Source organism: Xenopus laevis, chromosome 3S (assembly GCF_017654675.1).
Source record: "Xenopus laevis strain J_2021 chromosome 3S, Xenopus_laevis_v10.1, whole genome shotgun sequence".
In the NCBI taxonomy this organism is placed as follows: domain Eukaryota; kingdom Metazoa; phylum Chordata; class Amphibia; order Anura; family Pipidae; genus Xenopus; species Xenopus laevis.
The window spans coordinates 97,001,942-97,024,980 of record NC_054376.1 but is presented as its reverse complement, the minus strand read 5'-3'; the positions used below and the strand labels follow the sequence as shown (position 1 = coordinate 97,024,980).

The 23,039-nt window shown below is 39.0% G+C and overlaps 1 protein-coding gene across 4 annotated transcripts in view; it reads left to right on the top strand.

The window, feature by feature from the left end:
• Positions 1-23,039, top strand: part of washc4.S (WASH complex subunit 4 S homeolog) — a 48,974-nt gene that overhangs the window by 11,916 nt on the left and 14,019 nt on the right. For all 4 annotated transcript variants that reach the window (XM_041588657.1, XM_018256051.2, XM_018256053.2 and 1 more), the window contains 13 exons: positions 1,047-1,167; positions 2,511-2,634; positions 2,712-2,839; positions 7,193-7,353; positions 9,910-10,036; positions 11,795-11,920; positions 13,425-13,532; positions 14,912-15,058; positions 17,139-17,218; positions 18,565-18,670; positions 19,651-19,767; positions 21,177-21,345; positions 22,835-22,989. In XM_041588657.1, the coding sequence (XP_041444591.1) occupies positions 1,047-1,167; positions 2,511-2,634; positions 2,712-2,839; positions 7,193-7,353; positions 9,910-10,036; positions 11,795-11,920; positions 13,425-13,532; positions 14,912-15,058; positions 17,139-17,218; positions 18,565-18,670; positions 19,651-19,767; positions 21,177-21,345; positions 22,835-22,989 (1,669 nt within the window). The remainder of the gene's footprint in view (positions 1-1,046; positions 1,168-2,510; positions 2,635-2,711; positions 2,840-7,192; positions 7,354-9,909; positions 10,037-11,794; positions 11,921-13,424; positions 13,533-14,911; positions 15,059-17,138; positions 17,219-18,564; positions 18,671-19,650; positions 19,768-21,176; positions 21,346-22,834; positions 22,990-23,039) is intronic.

The following is a 23,039-nucleotide window of genomic DNA, read 5'->3' as shown; positions in this document are numbered from 1 at the left end:
CATCATATGATTTTAAACCACTGGACTGGAAGTTTTTTTGCTGTTGCTTTATTGTGAGTTTTGCTTTCTTTGATGAAGATTGGCTTTCTGAGTAAGAAATACAGTAGTTCTGAGATTATTATTTATAAATATTTATATAGTGCCAGCATATTTCGCTATGCTGTAGAGTAAATGTGTTTATACAACTAAATCACATTAATTACATACATATAACATATGGAGTTACATACATCACAACCAATACCGGTCGGTACAAAAGGTGAGGAAGGCCCTGTGCAAAAGAGCTTACAATCTAAAGGGAAGGGAATAAGACACAAGGTGTGAGAGTGGGCAAGATCAGAATTAAGTGGGTGAGAGATGTAGTACTGTATGTGGTATTGCATTTGGTAGTTAAGCAGAGTGAGGGTAGGCTTCTCTAAAGAAGAGCGGTTTAAGAGATCTTTTGAAAGCAGAAAGGTTGGGAGAAAGTCGGACAGACAATGGGAGAGAATTCTAGAGGAGGGGTGCAGCCCTTGCAAAGTCTTGAATGCGAGCATGTGAGGAGGTAATGAGAGAAGAGTTGAGTAGCAGGTCAGTAGAGGAGCGTACTAAGCGATTGGGTGAGTATATAGAGATGAGTTCAGAGATGTAGGGTGGGGCAGAGTTATGAAGTGCTTTGAATGTCAAGGTCATTAATTTGAATTTTATTCTGAAAGGTAGCGGAAGCCAGTGCAGGGATTGGCAGAGTAGCATGGCAGAGGAGGAGTGGTTGCTGAGGTTTATGAGCCTCGCGGCAGTGTTCATTATGGACTGGAGAGGTGACAGTCTCTGGAGGGGGAGGCCAATTAAAAGAGAGTTACAGTAGTCTAGACGCGATATGATGAGAGAGTGAATAAGAATTTTGGCAGCATCTTGGGTGATAAATGATCGTATTTTGGATATGTTCCTTAGGTGGAAGTGACATGATTGTGATTAAAAGTGTTGCATTTCAACTCTCTCTCTCAGGACAAATAGATTTAAATGTACCTGCTCTAAAAAATGAACATGTCACGTTATTTGTTTTTTAGGCTGCTAAAATCTGTGCATCATAACCCAGGCAAATTTGGCATTCAAGAAGATAAGCTAAAACCATTTGAAAAGCTGCTCCTAAAAGTGGAAAGCCAGTTGCTGGATGGAATGCTTTTCCAGGTACTGTGAATATTCCTTTGATTAAAAGAAAAGAGAGCTGCTTTCTGTAACACTTTCTGTTTGAAAGTACCAATTAATTAACAACAATTAGGATGATCAAGCTGTGCTTCTCACAGTCGCATGCCTATGATATTCAAATTACACTCAGTACAACAGGGTGAAGTAATTTCATGCAGTATTTTTGGATAGACTATCATAGGGACAAACCTGTCCATTACTTTTATAAGGATGCATGCAGCAGAAATATTTTTTAACAGAATATTCCATTAAAAACGGTGATCTCAAACTTAACATAATTTTATTTTTTAAAAATGTGAACTTTGTTTTCTGATAATAGATTTCAGATTAGACCTAAAAAAACTAACCAATGGGCTGATGTTAATTTATGTTTTTTAAATGGGTTTTCACCTTCCAAACACTTTTTTTTTTTCTGTTCAGTTGTTTTCAGATTGTTCACCATAAATAAAGACTTTTTTTCAATTACTTTCCATCTTTTATTTTTTACAGTTTTTCCAAAATCTAAGTTTAAAGGAGACATTTTGTGTAAAAAAATAAGCATGTACCAGTGCATTATAATCATTTAGATATAGAAGAATTGTGATTAAAAAAAGTAGTGTTTCAGGCTGATTTATTGAATATTTCTGCAAAACCCCTAATAACCATCCCTCCCTTCTCTTCCACTTCCTGCTCCCTGAATTCCCAGGCTGTGCAGGGGAGCCCGTGGCACTCTGCTCACTGCACTGTAGGACAGGAACCAATCCGCAGCTTGCAGGACCTGCAAACATTTTGCAACATTTAGTTGATACATTTTTCAGCACCAACTCTGGAGTATTCGCAACTATTGTATCAACCGCTGCCTTTTAACCCCTTCAAACACGTTTTTCAGTTGGTTTCCAGAAATTAAGACTTTTTCCATTTATTTTCTATTTGTGACTGTTTTTCTGATATTGAACTGTAAATGTTTCATTTATCACCTTTAGCTGTTTTAAATTGATACATTTAGTTGATACATTTCTTAGCTTTGGTCTGCTGAGCATATTCTTGAGTTTCATTAAAGGGGAACTCCACAAAAACATAACATAAGCTTTTGAAAATAAACATAATTTCAAGCATATTTGCAATATACATCATTTAAAAAAAATGCAGACTTTTCATGATTTTTAATGGTTTCTGACAGTCCCCTAAGCCTAGCCCCCTGGTCACAAATGGAAAGTAATTGGAAAAAGTCTTTGTTTCTGGTGAACAATCTGAAAAACATCTGAACTGAAAAAAGTGTTTGAAGGTGAACAACCCCTTTTAGGAATACTTAAGAGTGGTATATCATTATTTTTTGACTGCTACAGGGGTGCGTAGAACAGCAGTTTGACTCATCCAACGGGGGGGTGTCTGTTTCAAAGAATGGAACATTTGATGAGGAGTTTGCACACAATATTCGCACAATATTTTCAAATGTGGAAGCGAAGCTTGGTAAGTGTTTTCTTTTAATAAATTGCTGTTTGTTATAATGTCCTTATTAAATGTAACACTTCTCCACTATGCTGTAGGTGAAGCCTCTGAAATAGACCAGAGAGAGAGATTCGTAGGGCTGTGTGGCCTTTTTGTTCTCTACTTCCAGATATTTCGAACTGTGGACAAGAAATTTTACAAATCTCTCTTGGAAGCATGCAAAAAGGTACATTATGTTTTAATTTTAGAGTCCAAATATTCCTGTTTTGTAATGGGCTTCCTTATGTACAGTTGATTTCAACTAAATGCTCAGTTTAGTTACAGAGGTTTTATGAGTCAAGGTATTAAAGTGAGGCAAGGAATAGTGTCACACACTGGCTGCAGAATACAACGAGGGACTGTGGTCATAACATTCCAGTCTGTGCCTGGCCTTAAAAAAGAATATAATAAAATAAATAACAGTGCCACCTATGGGGCTAAAATAAAGTAATAAATACAATATAAAGTAGCATTTGCCTTCTTTAGAGACAAGGCTTAAAAAACTGTAACTCCCCCCACACATTCTTCTTGCAGCTAAATTGTAATGATGTGTTTTAAAGGAACAGTTCAGCGTAAAAAATAATAGAGTAAATAGGCTGTGCAAAATATGTTTTTTTTATAATTTAGTTAGTTAGCCAAAAATGTTATCTATAAAGGCTGTAGTGAACGTATGTCTAACATAATAGCCAGAACACTACTTTCTGCTTTTCTCTTGCCTATATTGGGGGACACAGGCACCGTGGGGATGAAGATCCTGCAGCTGGAGAGCGGACGCTAACATGTTAAACTTGACTCCTCCTCCTGCTGTGGGCTTCAATCCCTGCTCTCCTTCTATCGGATCCAGTTTATTTTAGTGTCCTCAGAAGGAAGACATGGACAAGTGATTGGAGCAAGTGAATAAAGAAACTATGGTTTTAAGTCATGCCACATATTGGGGACAGTGAATACGTTCCAGGGCCTCACCAGCCTGCTAGGTAAAGCACTTAAGATATCAAATGCCCTAATGCCTTCCAGCTCTCTGGAGGCTGCACTATTCCCGCTCTATGGAGGTCCGCACCAGTCTAAGTATACAGGGAACAACATACTATTGTATGCACTCAACCCCGCAGTTCTCTCTCCTCCTCCCCCGGGCGCCATGTGACTTGCGTTCCCTTGTCGGGTTGGATGGGCTTCCGAAACTGTTTTTTCTACAGCCGCTCCTTGTCTGCGGTACTGTTCTTGGCGGAGAAAAATTTCCTCCCAAGCGACTACCTTATGCGCACTGCACAAACTGCAGTCTATGTCCCCTTCTCTTCCGGTAGGGTGGTTCTTTTCCCACGCGGCTGAAGGGGCACGCCATTACAGCGGCGCAGCTCTGAGAGATAACACGCTCTCCAGAAGTGGCACCACTAAGGTATGGAACAAAGACTTGAGTCTCTCCTTTTTATTCTATCCAACCCATGCGTACCTAGTAGGTTTTATTTTACCTTGCAGATCATTAAAGAGACAGACAAGGTCACCTTTCCCTGCTCACTCCAAGGCAGAGAAATAGGGTTTTTTCACCTAAACATGGCAGACATAATAGAGGAGGCAGGTCCTTAATACCCGCAGCCACCTCACGCCAGACACCTGTTGTGTCATATTTTGTGTGCGCAAAATGTAAAGCCAAATTTCAGGGATTTTCGGCTGACCCTGTATGTACAGCTTGTAGTACTCGCCCACAGGAGCAAACTTCCCCACCACCCCACACCTCAGACTCTGAACTGGTGAGGGCCTTCTCCCTCTCACTGGCAGGCTTATAAAATTTAGCACGCATACCGGAGACACTAGATAGAGTCTTAGAGCATCTATCTACCCCTGCGAAAGCACATGACTCTCGTCAGACTGCTACCAAGCACCCCATGAACTCAAATCCTCAGGGGTAATCCAACCAGTTCCAAGGACAGAGAGGGGAAAGGGATACTATTCAAATCTCTTTATGGTTCCCAAAAGAGACGGCTCTTACAGACCAGTACTGTATCTAAAGACTCTAAACGAATATGTAAAGAGACGCCATTTCAAGATGGAATCAATACAGTTAGTATTGGAATCCATTGAACGAAACGAATATATGACTGTGATAGACATAAAGGATGCCTACCTGCATGTCCCAATACGCCCCCATCACCACAGGTTTCTGAGATTTTACGTGAACGGCACTGGCAATTTGTAGCACTTCCATTCGGGCTCTCATCGGCCCCTCGCACATTCACCAAAATAATGGCAGCAGCATAGGCAGGACTCAGACCTAGGTCTCTTGCTGGACTCAAACACAGGAAGGTCTTATCTTCCACAGGAAAAGATCAACACCCTACTATCTCGGGTCCGCACACTCAAGGTAACCAATACTGTCCCTCTTCGCACTGCAATGCAAACCCTGGGGACAATGGTAGCCTCCTTTCCAGCTGTTCCCTATGCACAACTGCACACCAGAACCCTCCAACACCTGATATTACGACACCAGAAAAGGGATTGGATCAACTTGGATCGACAGGTTGCTACCAAAGGTAATCAAAAAAATAAAAAGAGAAAGAACAAAGACTATTCTTGTGGTAGAAGTAGCAGACATGGCGGTGGATGAACCACTCCATCTTCCCCAGAGAGTAGACCAACTAACTCAGGGACCGATCGTCCATTGATTTTCACATAAGTGGGCTTTTAACTGCATGGCTCTTGAGGCCCTAATACTGAGGAAGACAGGAGCACCAACGGAGGCTATTCCCACTATGTTAAGTGCCAGAAAGCCAGTTTCGGCCAAAATCTACCATAGAGTATGGAAGACATTTTTCACATGGTGTGAAGCACGACACAAGGACCCACAGGAGGCAGGAAAAAAGGAGATACTATCCTTTCTACAGTAGGGCCTAGTCAAAGGCCTGGCTCTAAGTTCACTAAAGGTGCAAGTGTCGGCACTTTCTATTGTTTACCAGAAAAGACTAGAACTACTCAATAATATTAAAACCTTCCTGCAAGGGGCAACCAAAATAGTTCCCCCATACAGATACCCGGTCCCTTCTTGGGACTTAAACCTAGTTCTCTCTATATTACAAGAGGAATCATTTAAGCCGATAGACCAGATTCCATTGCCTACGCTCACAGAAAAGGTGGCATTCCTCTTAGCTATCACTTCTGCCCGCAGAGTGTCTGAGTTGGCAGCACTTTCATGCAAATCTCCATTCACGATCATTCCTCAAGACAAGGTGGTTCTGAGACCAACACCAGATTTTTTGCCAAAGGTGGTATCAGAATTTCATCTCAATCTCTTTGCCCTGAACTTGAGGGTACAAAGGAAGATAAGCTAAACAAGCTAGACGTAGTTCGAGCAATCAAGACTTACCTAGGGGCGACCAAGGAAATACGGAAGACTGATTATCTATTCATTCTGCCAAGTGGATCAAAGAAAAAACTAAGGCTTCCAAGGCTAACATAGCAAATTGGATACGCTCCACTGTTTCCAGAGCCTACTATATTCAAGGAAATTCCACACGTTCACTTAGCACGTCCTGGGCCATTAGACACCAAGCTTCGGCTGAACAAGTCTGCACAAGTCTACAAGCTTCACGTACAGGCGCCTGCCGAAGCTAGCTTCGGGAAGAAGGTGTTGCAAACTGTTCTTAAGTGAACACCTAGGGGTGTGTCACGCCCTCAGGGGTTGCTTTGGGACATCTCCATGGTGCTTGTGTCCCCCAATATAGGCAAGAGAGAGAGAGATTTTTGTTAACCCCGTTAAATCTTTTTCTCTTCACCTACATTGGAGGACACAGGCCTTTCCTCCCTGACACAGGCCTGCCCACAAAGTTGTTATCCTTCTCTGTTTTGGCTTCCATGTTATGTTCCTTCTTCAGTGAAATTGGATCCGATAGGAGGAGAGCAGGGGATGAAGCCCGCAGCAGGAGAAGGAGTCAAGTTTAACATGTAGGTGTCCGCTCTCCAGCTGCAGGATCTTCGTCCCCATGGTGCCTGTGTCCCCCAATGTAGGTCAAAAGAAAAAGATTTAATGGTAAGTACAAAAATCTCTTTCAGCTCTCTAACTCTGAGTTAGTCAGTGACTTGAAGGGGGGCCACATGGGACATAACCGTTCAGTGAGTTTGCAATTGATCCTTAGCATGCCGCTCAGATTCAAAAGCAACAGTTATGACCCATGTGCCCCCTCCTCAAGTCACTGATTGGTTACTGCCTGGTAACCAATCAGTGGAAACCAGATTCTGGCTATTATGTCAGACATGCAGTCACTCCAGCCTTTATACATTACATTTCTGGCTAACTATATCAGAAACATTGTTTATTTTGCACAGCCTATTTATTTACCCAGTTAATATTTTTATACTGAATAATTCCTTTAAAGTTGAATATTAATAGGACCTAACCGGTTTTGCAAAGTGTCTCTAATTGTAATCTCTGGTCAGTCGTGGTGCAGCCTTTATTATACGATAAATTTTGTCATATAAAGTCTGTATTGTTAATAAATATTTTCTACTTTAACCAATTTGGAATGTTGGTTCCATTCTCTGATTTTTTTAGGTAGCCGCCATTACCTTAACAGCCAACATCATATGGTATGCAGACCATTTTCTTATTCAGAAGGTTCCAGCTGCTGCTAAACTGATTGACAAGAAAAGCCTTCAGGCCATCAAAACACATAGGGACAGTTATCTACAGACAAAAGCTCAATCCCTGAGCAAGTAAGTCTTTGTGATATTTCTGTATGTTTTTTGTAAAGGGACATAAGTAAAAAAACAACAAGCTCGGATCTAGTTAAGTGCTATCAAAGTCTTTGTGTGGTATTTGGACCTATCTTCACTTCTCAATACTCCGGTGTAGTAGGTTTTCACAGCTATTACAATTACATTTCCTTTCCTTTAGGCCACTATTCCGACCTTGTTCAAGCTCTGAGCCACAGTAGCAGCTGTACTCATTTAAGACCTTAATCTGTCCAAATAATGTTACCGTAATAATATAAAAGTTGAAATACAATAACCTTCAAATTTGCAGGATGCCATAAAGAACCCATCTAATGCTTTTTCAGTCTGCCTTTCTGATTTCAAAATGGCAATGTAACCAGTCCCTATGTCAGGGCTGTACTAAAAATGTTAAAGGAGAACGAAAGGCATGTTATACATGGGGGTGCCAAAAGTTAAGGTGGCCATACACTATAAGATCCACTCGTTTGGCAAGGTCGCCAAACGAGCGGATCTTAACACGATATGCCCACTAATGGCTGGGTGATATCGGATGAATCCGAACGTTCAGCCCTGGGGCCGAACGATCAGATTACAATACTACGAATGGGCTCCGACGGGTCGCCTCAACTAACCGATGTGGTCCTGGATAGTACAAAAAAACAAACAAACTTGACTGATTGATATCTGCCCGATTTTTGGCCTGATGACGATCGGGAGGACCCGTCTGGAGCCCCCACACATGGGCAGATAAGCTGCTGAATCGGTCTATAGGACCAATATCGGCAGCTTTAATCTGGTCATGTATGGCCATCTTAAGTCACTCACAAGTGATTGAAACGCCAGGCCGGTGCTCCTATCAGCAGAAAATTGCACCGGTCCGGGTTTATTTCAGTGAGCACCACAGGGCGATCGTCTTTCTGCTTCTTCTTTCGACTACGAATGCACAGTAGAGCGAAAAGCCAAATAGTCAGCTATTTAGAGAAACAGTAACACTATAATTTTTCAACATGAATTTCACATCCAAACCCTCCTAATAACTAGTCTGCCAAATGAAAAAAAGACCATCGGGCGGCATATACTTTTTCTGTGCGCGTTTCCTCTTCAGTTCTGGCTCAGAGCAGCTGTCACATTAGTCAGTCTTAACACTTAACACTGTAGGGAAGAGTCTTTAGTAAAAGTTTGTCTGTTTCTCAGTTTCGGAGGCAGGGTATTAAAAAAATAAATAAATAATAAACAGTTCTGTGCTGAATGAAGCCTGGGAGTGCTTACTGAAAGCTCCGTTCTGACAGCATGTCACAATAAATCTCCCTGGGAGTTTCTAATGTCCATTGAAGTTTATGCGATCTTCAAGAGGTGTGTGCTTTCAGAAGGGAGCCTTTGTAGGTCTGAAAAAGAAAAGTGCCTGCAAACTATATCCTTCTTTACCAGTTAATACACACATATGTTAGGACCAGAAGTGCAGTGCGAGAAAGTGCGTGCATGTAGACTGGGATGGAATGTAGGTTGACTGAATATGGCGGCAAAACCTGGCAAATGTTTTATTCATCCACCCACCTTTGGAATCCAGCATGAGACCGCAATTATCTAAGGTTATAAGGTATAGTAACTCCACAGGCAGGACATTTAAAAAAGGTGTTACTGGCCCTTTAATTCTACTTTGCATGCTTCTGCCCTGGGAAATTTGAAGAAAGAAGAAGCCGGAAGAGGATCACTCTGTGGTGCTCACTGGAATAACCCCGGGCCGGTGCAATTTTCTCCTTATGGGTGCGCTGGCCTGGGGTGTCTGGTAAGTATATACAATTACTTGGGGATGGCTAACCTTTGGCACCCCCAAGTAAAAATGCATTTCCTTCTCCTTTAATACCAATAAATTGGTATTTGCTTCAGTTGCTAATATGTACCCTACATTGATTAAATCTGCATGTAGAGTTGCTCCAGACAGAGTGACACTTCTTCATGGTTTTTCACTATTGACCCTTTCTGCATCATAAGCTAAAAGATTCTTGCTCCAAGCTTGAGAGATGCTTTTTTATCTGGTAAGATTTCTTGATGAAAAAAAAAGACTTTTGATTGTTACTTTTTTAACATTTTTTTGGCCTCTGTCTTGTTCCATAATGACCTGGCCATGCACTGGAGATGAGAACTCCATTGCATTCTGCTGATAATACCCTTATTAATCTACACTATCTTGCTGGCTCTACATGCTGCAGTTTGGCAATGCAGGTTTGTATATTACCTGGGTCTCTGTTTAGTAGTAGTCTTACTGCACTGCTCAGTCTGCACCAGTGTAGCATGCAAAACACATAGGCTCCTTTCATTGTCATGTGGTCTACATTCATGTAAGGGTTCAGTTCAGCCAGTCAATTGGATTCAGCCATATACTGCTGGAAACGGCTACAATTTGTCCCATATTCAGCATTTGTTGCATCTTTAGGTATTTAGCATTGTAATTTATAGAAATTATTTAAAAAAGAAATCGCAAATCAAACGGAAATGACATGCCTGTTAAAATAATTGCTTTATTGTACTTATGTATTCAATTTCACTTTCCCCAAGAGATGTCCAATCATATTATGTGTTTGTAAGTGCTTGGATGATGAAAATGGAATCCATTTTATCTAAGGAGCAGAAAGCAGAGAAATTTGCAGAAGACCTAACCAACAGGTGTAATGTATTTGTACAGGTAAATTGTCTTGTGCTAAAGTTGCATAGTTCCAAATTCTTCTTATATGCATTAATATGGGTGTATATGAGATTATGTTGCTGTAATTTACTGCCTGTAACGGCTTTGCTTGTGGTACATCTCTTCTGTTGAAGTCACTAAGAACTGCAATGTCACAGATGAGTTTATCTACTGATTTCCAGTAGGTTGATATTGTTTTCAGTCATTTAAAGAACTAGAATAAAAACCTATACCATTGGGGTTGCCAGTATGTTAGACGCCCACCCAGTGAATGTAATCGCTAATTTTTTTTTTTCTCCAAGCCAAGGCTCCTTTTAGGGAAAAACTAATTCTCGACCCAGAGGAAAAATAAACACAGCACCTAATGTCCATTTAGCCTACCGTTATCAGTTATCCTTAGAGCAGACTAGCTTGTGCAAGCACAAATGTATAGATGGATGCCCAAGAAAGCAAAATAATGGCGCAGCACAGCAATAGTTTTTTCATCTTTGCTGGTAACATTTTTTTCCTAAAAGGAGCACCTTCCGGGTAAAAAAAAAAAAAAAAAATTCTATTCGGTGTGTGGGGGTGCCCACAACATTATTGACACCCTCCCAGTGAATAGTGTTTTCTTATCATTTTGTGTTTAGCTTCCTGGTCCGGATTTAAAGTCGGTTTCTGGTTACCATGGATCCACTTAAAGTGGACCTTTCACCCAGACACAAAACACTGTATAATAAAAGTCCTTTTCAAATTAAACATGAAATCAAATTTATCGATTAGGATTTTTTTTAATGACATAGGAAAATGTAATTGGAGAGGGCTTGACATGTAAGGTAAATAAAGACAATACAATATAATAACAATCTAGCTTCACAATGAAATGGCCTTGTGGCTGGTAGATATTGACGGCAATTCAACATTTAGGGGCAGATTTATTAAGGGTCAAATAGTAAATTTGAATAAGAATTTTCAAATTAATCCCCCCAATTCAAATGTAAATTCGAATGTGAGGTTTATCACACCTCGACCAAGGAAACAAACCGTCCTAATTCGAATATTCGCCACCTAAAACCTGCCGAGTTAATTTACTAGTCAATGGCAGAGGCCCATTGAACCATTTGAATATGTGAATTGCCTTCCTGACATTCTATTTTTTTCCGGAGGGAAAACTCAATTCTAATTTTCAGGTTGGGACTATTAGATCGAATATTAGACGTTCTAATTTTTCCTAAATAACCTCCCTTTCCAGTTGTGAGTATATTTCGACCTTTGATAAATCTGCCAGTTAGTTCAGAGAGAGGTACAATATAAAGGAAAATTGATAAAACCCTAATGAAAGGAAAAAGAAAGCGGTTCTAGACAGCGTCTGAGTACCATTGTATACATCATATGAAATGTTATCTCAAAGGCAAACTTTTCCATCCACCTAGATTTGAACCCCCTCAGATCTTGACTGTTTTAACTGTGTACATTAGGTTCTGATATACAGATGGAGAAGGAGTTTACAGAAATTAACTCTAGACCTGTTTAATAAAAGATCTTCTTTTGGTGTGAGAGGTCTGTGCTCCATCTGTAATTCATTTTACAATTACACAAGTCACTGTTTTGTTTTGTTTTTAGCAAATTGTCCATGTTCAAATGGTCCATGTTCAACCAGAACAAGTGAGATAGATTCATTCATTTATGTTTTTGATAGGTATGTTTGTAAATGTTTTATGCTGTAAAATGGCAATAATTTAACTTTTTTACTTTTTTTTTTTTTTTTTTTAACTTCAGGGGTTTCTCTATGCATGTGGCCTTAGCAACATCATCAAAACCACCATGAACTTGTATATGTCTATGCAGAAACCTATGACAAAAACATCAGTGAAAGCCTTGCTTAGACTGGTAGAGCTTCTCAAGGTACGTTGCTCTTAGATTTTGTAGAACTTGCACTTGTCCTATTATATAGTTCCACTGTGTGTAATAATCTAAGTGCCCAACACAGTCTAAAAGTTAGGGATGCACCGAATCCACTATTTTGGATTCAGCCAAACCCCCGAAACCTTTGCGAGAGATTAGGCCGAATACCAAACCAAATCCTAATTTGCATATGCAAATTAGGGGTGGGAAGGGGACATTTATTTACTCCCTTGTTTTGTGACAAAAAGTCACGCGATTTTCCTCACTGTCCCTAATTTGCATATGCCAGGCAGAAGTATTCGGCCGAATCCTGCTGAAAAAGGGCGAATCCCGAACCGAATCCTGGATTCGATGCATTCCTACTATTGAAGTTTTTGTTCAATTATCTCTATGCAGTTCCCACAGAAGTTGTTTGTGCCTTTTGTTCTTATCCAACAAGCTAGAAAATGACCGGACAAATTACTCTCTAAGTGGCATTGCTCTGTGGCCGGAGACTGCCCATGCATGAGAAATATAGTTTTCTAATCAGAATAAGAATGCTATTTACTGTACATAAATGTACTTTTTAGATATTTTAAAGGGTAACTATCACAGCCAAAATCAAACACATATTAACAATCTGACCAGTACAACCTAAGCACGTTTACTCAAACTACATATATAGTTTTTTGAAAAAAACTGCAGGTTTTAAAAAATCCCTTACTTTGTCAAATGAGTTCTTTCAGTGAGGGAGTCCATACAGTGACTATAAGATGCAAATTTCAGGAGCATGCTCAGATTGTAGCATTGCCATGAGTATTCTACCCAGAATGCCTTGTTTTAGTAAACTCCTCCACTAGAAGTATCATGAGATTTCCCTATCTTGTCCCCTGCTGGTGATGTTATTATGCAAATGAAGGGCACACACTAACTTCCAGAAGGTGGTAGCACTACTGAACAGCTGCTAACACAGACGTTTGGCTGATTTGAAAATAGCTTTGAATGGTTGATAAGCAACCAAGGATTTTCAACTGAGCATGTGCGAGATTTCAGAGCTGTGAAGATATAGGTAGGAGGAGCCAGTGAAATCCAAGATGCCTGCCTCAGCTAGAACTGCAGTGGAGATAGGGGAGATTTTGCAGTAGGTACAGTGAGCTGATGATTTATATTATACAGGTACAAACAATTCTAACGGTTTTAAAAGTCTGATTTCTTGAACTTTCACAGTGTATTTACTTAGTAAATTATTTTAGTTATGATTGGTGCCTTTTAAGCAAAGAAAAAAAAAAGATCTATAGCTCTTAAATAAAATGTTATAGTGGCAGACATTCTGGCAGTCGTGTTACATTTTCAGCTGTTCCACTGATCTAAATGGAAATTCAGTCCAAATGGCTTGACATTTATCTGTGGCAATATCTAAACCTTGTTCGTTAGTCTCAGGTTTATGAAATGCAAATCATAAAGCCTATTTCCTATCAATCGCTGATTCCTGTGTTAAGTCATTGCATTCCGTGCATGTTTATAGGCAATAGAACACACGTTCCACAGGAGAAGCATGGTTGTAGCAGATTCTGTATCACACATCACTCAGCACCTCCAGCATCAAGCTCTTGCTGCCATTGCTGTTGCTAAGGTAGGGGTGACTTTTTAATGAATCTTGTTATAAATTGTCATCAGTTCTGGTCAGTCTTTAATTTTTTTTACCCTGGAAATCTACTAACTATTCTGTCATTGTGTAAAAGACTCCATGTTCCCAGGGATGAAAATATGTTGTTTCCCGTTATTTTCTTGAAAGTATTGGGCAATATTAGCATGATACAGGGAAACCTCAATTTTAAAGGAGAACCAAACCCTTTATATTAAAATCTCCTACCCTAAATAGACCCCCCTCCCTGCTCCTCCCCAGCGTAGGTGTTATCCATGGTAAATGACCCTAACGCTTTACTTACCCCACGGTTCTGCCTGTAAATGGTCAATTCCAATTAGTCTGCCCCTTATACAGTCCTGCACCAATTACTTATTGCTTTAGGTTGTGTATCTAACTGACAGAAAGGCCTTGCACATGCCCCCCATTAAAGGAAAACTATACCCCCAAACAATGTTGGTCTCTATAAAAAGATATTGCATAAAACTGCTCATGTGTTAATAAACAATTTTCATAATGATATACTTTTTTTAGTAGTATGTGCCATTGGGTGATCATAAATAGAAAATTGCTATTTTAAAAAAATTAGGGCCACCCCCTGGGATTCTACGATTCACTGTGCACACAAACATACCAACAAACCATACTTGAGCCAATTAACAGACAGAGTTCTATCTTTTGCTTCCACACTTCTTCCTGTTACAGTTAGAGTTGTAGTATTTCTGGTCAGGTGATCTCTGAGGCAGCACAGAGACCATCACTAAATGGTGGTTCAAGGCAAGAGATGTAAAAGGGCAGTTTTTACTTAAATATATATTCCAGTTTGGTAAGATTCTTTAATATGTCACTTAATTTGATATAAACTATGTGTTGCTGAAGTATTCATTTTGGGGGTATAGTTTTCCTTTAACGCTGCAATGCGTAACCCTGGTTATTAACACAGTAAATATTGTATCTCAAAGTAAAACAGACTCCTGTGCTTATATCCCTTCAGTACTTGAAGAAAAAGTTACTTTAAAACACATTTACCTGATTTTACATTTTCCCGGATTTTACATAATTATTTCCTGGTCCCCTGAAAAAGGTAAAATGGGGGTTCTACTGTATTTATATGGGAAGCCTTCTGGGTTTTTCAGAATGATTATGATCCATTATGTCCTCCTCTTGGTAATTTTGATTGTTCAAAATAGCTGGTGATATGGTTGTTGATTCATTATTAAAATGTTTTTAAGAAAATTACACAGCAGAGTTACAGTTGAGATAGTAGGCCTTGAATCAAATACATTACTAAATCTAGACCACACAATGATTTCATATGGAAACTGATATATGATTTAAATTTTCTTTTAATTTCTCTTCTAATACAGAAAAGGGTTATTTCTGATAAGAAGTACAGTGAACAACGCTTAGACGTTCTTTCTGCCCTTGTATTGGCAGAGAATACGCTGAATGGTCCCAGTACAAGACAGAGAAGGCTTATTGTGTCATTAGCCTTAAGTGTGGGGACACAAATGGTAAGTGCCTCTAATGAATTACTGATATCATTATCATTTTGTGTTCTTGCTCTTTGCAGGTTTCTGATACAGATAAGGCAGTTTTTGATATTCAACTTTTGTTAAACTACTACTTCTGTCATTCCTGGAGGGTGATGGAATAGGTTGACCACCAGCAACTAGAATTTACAGCTTGGACATCCCTGCTCTGTCCTTGGTTGATACCTCCAGATTTACAAATTTTGTTGAAGTCAATGAATTAAAGTGGACCTGTCACCCAGACATAAAAAGCTGTATAATAAAAGTCCTTTTCAAATTAAACATGAAATCCAAATTCTTTTTTTTATTAAAGTGTTCATAGTAACTTATTTAAAATCTCAAATATTGTCTGCCCCCTCCTCTATGCCTTAGGCATAGAGGCAGGGCAGGCAATTCCTTTCACTTTCCATTCCGCACTTCCTAGATGTCACTGCTCTCCACACATTCCCCCGTTCTCTTCACTATTTAATTGTGTAACTAGGGCATGGGGATGGACATCAGGTCCCCCATTCTGGTGCACAAACAAGATTCTGAGATGATACAAGACTTGTCTTAATAACAGTGTCCACAAAATGGCTCCTGCCTGCTTGCTATAATAATGTATTCCCAGACTGATGGAAACAAGATTCAAATAATGTATATAGTGTAATTAAAGTTTATTTTGCTTGACTAACCTGATAAAAAATGATTTGGGATAATTGTTTTGGGTGACAGGTCACATGAATATAAAATACTTCACTTTCTCAGCAATGTATTTGCCATTATAGGTGTAAGTAGCAAACCTGAAGGTTTTGTTATTTTCAGCAGTGGCAGGTCTATTTGGGCTCATCAGATAGTCCCCCAGGGACAATGGTTAGATTTCTGATTGTTTAATCATAGCATGAATGTCCAGTCATGCTAAAAAGACATCTGACCAGCTATTGGTCTTCTCTCTCAGTAATTGACTGATACTGATAGAAAACCCCCTTTCCACCAATCTCCATATTTTGTTTGTCAACTGCCCCAGCATAGAAAAGAAAAGTTCATTAGACAGATCTTTATATTGACACTTTATATATCTTAATGCTTTTCACATCCCAGACTATGGGGCAGATTCACTAACCGGCGAAAATTCGCCAGCGACGGCTTCGCACCCATCGCTACACTTCGCTACACTTCGCTCAGACAACGCTAATTTACTAAAATGCAATGTTGCATCCAGGGCGCCGAATGCTGGCGAGTTTTCGCTAGCGTTACTTCGGCAATCAAAGCAAAGTGCGCTAGCGTTTATTTATGCCTAGCGCAACTTCTTAGTTCAATTATGCCTAGCGCATACGGCGGGAAATTATAAAGTGGAATGGACGTATATGCTGCAGCAAATACATTATATTATACAAGTCCAGGGAACCTTATTAAAGGCAATAGAGTTCTTATAATTTCCTACACATGAGCCCACTGTATAGTTAATGTTCCATATGTTAGAAAATGTATGGGGGATCCCGGTCACCCCACAAAAAATATTAAGGACTTTTGCAGCCTATCACTCTGAAAAAAGGAAAAGACGTTTTTTTAAGGAAGATCTATGGACTCCAATGCACTTTGCCTGGTCTGAGCTGGTGAAGGCAAGTCTGGCGAAAGACGTAACGTTCAGTAAAATCCGCATCAGTGAATTTGCGTAGTAACGTCCATTCGCCAGAGAGAAAATTCGCCTGGCGATAGTGTGAATGAGCGCCAGCGTCTGTCTCTTTCACTAGCGTAGTTACGCCTGCGCCCGTAAGTAAATCGGCCCCTAAGTCTTATCCAGTGCAGACAAAATTTGTCAAGTGTCTATATACAATCCTAATAAATCTATGGTTGTCTATGCAATGACTTATAGAAGCACTGCTTATAGAAGGAGAATATATAACATGTCTTGTTTTTACCATACTAGCACTGTCACATTAGACTTCCTTCTTTTCACTGTACTCTGCACTGTATTTTTTTTTTTTTTTGCTGTAAAACTAAAACCACAAATCAAGTGATTAATCTTTTCCCTGTGAAAAATGGTTGTTCTATAGATATCCACATTGTTGTATCTTTATAGAAAACCTTTAAAGATGAAGAACTTCTCCCACTTTTGCTTGTAATGAAGAAACTGGATTTGATCAGCGAGTTAAGAGAAAGGTAAGGAGGCAGCAATCACTTAAAGGGGTGGTTCACCTTTAAGGTAACTTTTATTATGTTCTAGAACAGCCAATTCTAAGCAACTTTTCCATTGGTTTTCATTATTTATTTTTTATAGTTTTATCGCTATTTGCCTTTTTCTTCTGGCTCTTTGCAACTTTCAAATGGGCGTCGCTGACTCCCTTCTAAAAAAACAAATGCTCTGTAAGGCTACAAATGTATTGTTATTGTTACTTTTTATTACTGATCCTTCTATTCAGGCCTCTCCTATTCATATTCCAGACTCTTATTCAAATAAATGCATGGTTGCTAGGGTAATTTGGACCTTAGTTACCAGATTAGTTAAAATGCAAATTGAAGAGCTGCTGAATAAAAAGCTAAATAACTCAAAAACCTTCAATAATAAAAAATGAAAACCAATTACAAATTGTCTCAGAATATCACTCTCTACATCATACTGAAAGTTATCTCAAAGTTGAACAACCCCTTTAACTGCTTTTATAGGAATTAGCCTATAGTAAATGACTGCATGATCATTAAAGCAAATCTGGTTGCTAGGGGCCAAATTACCATAGCAACCATGCATTGGTTTGATTGCGAGACTGGTATATGAATAGGCTGGGGCCTGAATAGAAAAATTAGTAATACCATTAGCAATAACATTAAACTTGTAGCAATGCAGATCATTTGTTTCTGAGATGGGGTCAGTGACCCCCCATTGGAAAGCTGGAAAGAGTTAGAAGAAGAAGGCAAATAATTAAAAAAAAAAAAAAAACTATAAAAAATAAATAACGAAGACCAATTGAAAAGTTGCTTAGAATTGGCCATTCTATAACATACTAAAATGTAACTGAAAGGTGACCAATCCTTTTAATATGCATGCAAATGTATTTCAAATTCTTCTGGATAATGGATCTTTCTGTAATTTGGATTTTCATTCCTTAAATCTACTAGCACTTAATCATTAATTAAATCCAATACATTGGTTCTGCTTCCAATCCAGGGATTAATTATATCTTAGTTGGGATCAAGCACAAGCTACTGTTTTATTATTACAGAGAAAAGGGAAATCGTTTTTAAAAATGTGGATTATTTGGTTAAAATGAGTCTATGGAAATAAAAACCTTTAAAAAAAAAAAAAAAAAAAGGAGTCTATCGGAAATGGCCATTCCTTAATTCAGAGCTTTCTGGATAATGGGCTTCCGGATAATGGATCCCATACCTTATCGCTAATAGCCCTGGTATCATTCATTGTATATTCATTTTTCCCTTCGTTTTATTTTATTTTGTTTTTTTATCTGTTCAGTTCTTGACTTCACCTCTTGTGAACCCAATTTGAATCCTAGAGTCCGATCACAGTGCAACTGCAGCTTTCTGTACTGGCACCGCGCAGTATTCCCCATTTATCTGGATGATGTGTATGAACATGCCGTGGATGCATCCAGGTTACACGTACGTAGACCATTCTCTTCTGTCATCAGACTCAGAAAGTGATTAGTGTTATTAAAGGGGTAGTTCATCTTTAAAGGGGTGGTTCAAAACTTTTCAATTGTTTTCATGTTTCTTATAGTTTTTGAATTATTTTCCTTCTTCTTCTGACTCAGTCCAGCTTTCAAATGGGGGTCACGGACCCCATCTAAAAACAAATTACCTGTAAGGCTACAAATGTATTTCTCTTGCTACTTTTCATTAATCATCTTTCTCTACAGGCCCTCTGATCTTCATATTCCAGTCTTTTATTCAAGGCAATCATGGTTGCTAGGGTAGGTTGGACCCTAGCAACCAGATTGGCTGAAATTGCAAACTGGAGAGCTGCTGAATAAAAAGCTAAATAACTCAAAAGCCACAAATAATAAAAAATGAAAACCAATTGCAAATTGTCTCAGTATATCACTATCTACACCATTTAAAGGTGAACAGCCCCTTTAATTATCATAGAATAGCTAATTTTAAGCGACTTTTTAATGTTTTATAGATTTTGAATTATTTGCCTTCTAAGTCTTTCCAGCTTTCTAATGGGGGTCACTGACCACATCTAAAAAAAAAAAAATACTCCGCTATATTCAGCTATAAATGTATTGTTGGTGCTAATTTGTTATAACTCATCTTTATAGCCAGGGCCTTTCCTATTCATATTCCTGTCTTTTATTCAAATCAAAGCATGGTTGCTAAGGTTAATTGGACTCTAGCAACCAGATTGCTGAAATTGCAAACTGCTGAATAAAAAGCTAAAGCCACAAATGATAAACAATTAAATCCTATTGCAAATTGTCTCAGAATATCACTCTCTGCATTATACTAAAAGTTAATTTACAGGTGAACAACCCTTTAATAATATGCTGGATATGGATTGTTCTTACTGAAGGAATCTTTTTCTGCAGGAGTACAGGAATGTGTATTTAATGTAATGTGTTCTGTGCATTCTCCTCTAGTACATGTTCAGTGCATTGTGGAACTGTGTCCCTGATATGATACAGGCCAGGCATCTGGAGTCCTATGAAGAATTGTTGGAGTCCTATGACAAGGAAATCATGACTGTTATGACAGAGGTAACTGCATCTTAGGGCTTGTGATTTCATTTCTGGAATGTATTGTTTTTTCTGTGTGTGCAGAGGGAGTTGGCACACAAACAGATATGAGGCCTTTACCATAGGGCTGTACTTTTTGGTGCATAAAGCAGGACTGCACTGGTAAGTCTCACTAGTTTTTCATCCATTTAAAACTTACACTTTCACTTCTTACCCTATATATAAGGAAGGCACAGAATCCACTATTTTGGATTTGGCCAAACCCCCCCCCCCCCAATGCTTCACGAAATATTGGCTAAATACCGAACTGAATTTGAATCCTAATTTGTATATGCAAATTAGGGGTGGGAAAGGGAAAACATTTTTTACTTCCTTGTTTTGTGACAAAAAGTCATGCACTTTCCCTCCCTATTTGCATATGCAAATTAGGATTTGGTTCGGCCGGGCAGAAGGATTTGGCCGAATCCTGCTGAAAAAGGCCGAATCCCAAACAGAATCCTGGATTCGTGCATCCCTACTATATATAATAAATGCACTTGAGTTTTCCCAGGTGCATTAATCCATAGCAACCAATAGGATGCTTTTGAACAGATGACCAGCACATTCTACCGCCTGACTGGTTTATCACCATTTATGACATAACCCCCTTATGTCAGTCTACTATGGTTTACCAACAATACAAGCTTTCTTTTTATTGGAATTGTCTGGCATGGCCTCTGCTTATATCCATTTTTATTCTCAAGCACAGAACACTTACATATAAGCAAAGTGTTTATTAGAGATAGAAGAGAAGAAAAAAGATATACATCACCGATTGAACAAAGCACCCCTCTCTGCAACCAAAACTGGGCGATCCCAATACAGTCAGCAGAGCGAAGCCTCAAACGATCCACCAAGTCCTGGGCAGCACGTGCGCTACCCCACATGAGAGATCTCAGCTAACCAAATGGAGACTCCCAGTTTTTATGCAGAAAAACAAAGAGCTCATACGTTGAACCACTTGGTCAATAACAGATCTTGCTTCCCATGCGCTCATCAGGAGCTGACCAGGCTTCCAACAGGCACATCCGAAGCAGAGATTTTATCTTATTGTTTATTCGTATTTGTATACATGTTCTGCCCCCAGCTATAATGAAGGAAGCTTCTATGAGGTCTTTCAGAACTCAGAAACACATTTGGAAGTAAGAGAAGTCATAAACAAATTAGGTCATTGAGTAATTGAGTTCAACAGTTGCTCTCGAATAAAGCTTCCTTATACAAAACCATACTGGGTTCAGCAGTTGAACAGTTCTTTAACTTCTATTTGTATCAAAGTATTACTATGAGCCACCTTTGATAACTGTTCTTTGTCTTATATTTCTATCAAAGTCTTCTATTTGTATCAAAGGGTTACCATGAGCCACCACTGATAAAACTCCTCTCATTACAAGCACCTACTAGACAAACTGTGCAAAGAAATCGAAAAGGATCTCCGTTTGTCGGTCCACACGCATCTCCAGTTGGATGAACGAAACCCATTCAAAACTGGCATTAAAGACTTGGCTCATTTCTTTTCGGTGAAACCCATCAGATTCTTTCACAGATTTATTGATGTCAAAGGTAAGATCATGTTCTGTCATTTGGAGCTCTGTTAATGTTATTCAAAGGGAAAGGGTGTGAACCCACGAGCCTTTAAATCGTATTTTAAAGTCTGCTGTAGCTTTTAATATAGAATGTACTCATGGGCAGTTGAACTTATTTCTAAGGGGAAACATGCCTCTTGGGTGGACAGAGATGTTCTAATCATAGAATAGGGAAAGAAAGTGTAGCCACTAATTGCTGTGTTTGTATTATACAGGTATGGGAACTCTTATCCAGAATGCTCGGGACCTGGGGTTTTCTGGATAACTGATCTTTCCGTAATTTGGGTCTTCATGCCTTAAGTCTACTAGAAATTCATTTAAAAATTAAATAAACCCAATAGGCTGTTTTGCTTCCAATAACGATTAAGGGATACTGTCATGGGGATTTTTTCAAAATGAATCAGTTAATAGTGCAGCTCCAGCAGAATTCTGCACTGAAATCCATTTCTCAAAGGAGCAAACAGATTTTTTTTATATTCAATTTTGAAATCTTATAAGGGGCTAGACATTTTGTCAATTTCCCAGCTGCCCCAAGTCATGTGACTTGTGCTCTGATAAACTTCAATCACTCTTTACTGCTGTACTGCAAGTTAGAGTGATATCACCCCCCTCCCTTTTTCCCCCCAGCAGCCAAACAAAAGAACAATGGGAAGGTAACCAGATAACAGCTCCTTAACACAAGATAACAGCTGCCTGGTAGATTTAAGAACAGCACTCAATAGTAAAAACCCATGTCCCACTGAGACACATTCAGTTGCATTAAGAAGGAAAAACAGCAGCCTGCCAGAAAGCATTTCTCTCCTAAAGTGCAGGCACAAGTCACATGACCAGGGGCAGCTGGGAAATTGACAAAATGTCTAGCCCCATGTCAGATTTCAAAATTGAATATAAAAAATCTGTTCTTTTAAGAAATGGATTTCAGTGCAGAATTCTGCTGGAGTAGCACTATTAACTGATGTGTTTTGAAAAAAACATGTTTTCCGATGACAGTATCCCTTTAATTATATCTTAGTTGAGATCAAGTACAAGCTACGGTTTTATTATTACATAGAAAAAGGAAATCATTTTTAAAAATTTGGATTATTTGGATAAAATGGAGTTGCTTTCTGGATATCGTGTTTCCAGATAAGGGATCCTATACTTGTACAAGCAAAGGTAGCACCTTCCATTGCATGTAATACAAAAAACAAAAATGTGGTGTGCAGGGGTCAAAAAACGATAAACCAAAAGAAGAAAAAGAATGACCTTTGTAGTTGCACCACCCCACAATATATGCCAGAGATATCCACCTTTTGAGCATAGATAAAACGTAACCTTTAATAATTTATAGTTAGAAATGTGCCCAGAAATTACAAGCGTTAAAACAAAATTATTGTTTTAATATTGAGTTAAAGCTGTTCACTGCTGCCAGAAACAATATATGTGTATTATCTGACAATATATATATTATCTCTCTGACTGTATAGCTTTTGTGACTCATTATTTGGACAAAACCTTTTACAATCTGACGACAGTAGCTCTCCATGATTGGGCCACCTACAGCGAGATGAGAAACTTGGCAACACAGCGCTATGGCCTAACAATGACGGAGCCTCATCTACCAAGTCAGACCTTGGAACAGGTACTGCTCGGAATGTGGAGTTGATTTCATTCACATTATGAAATACTTGC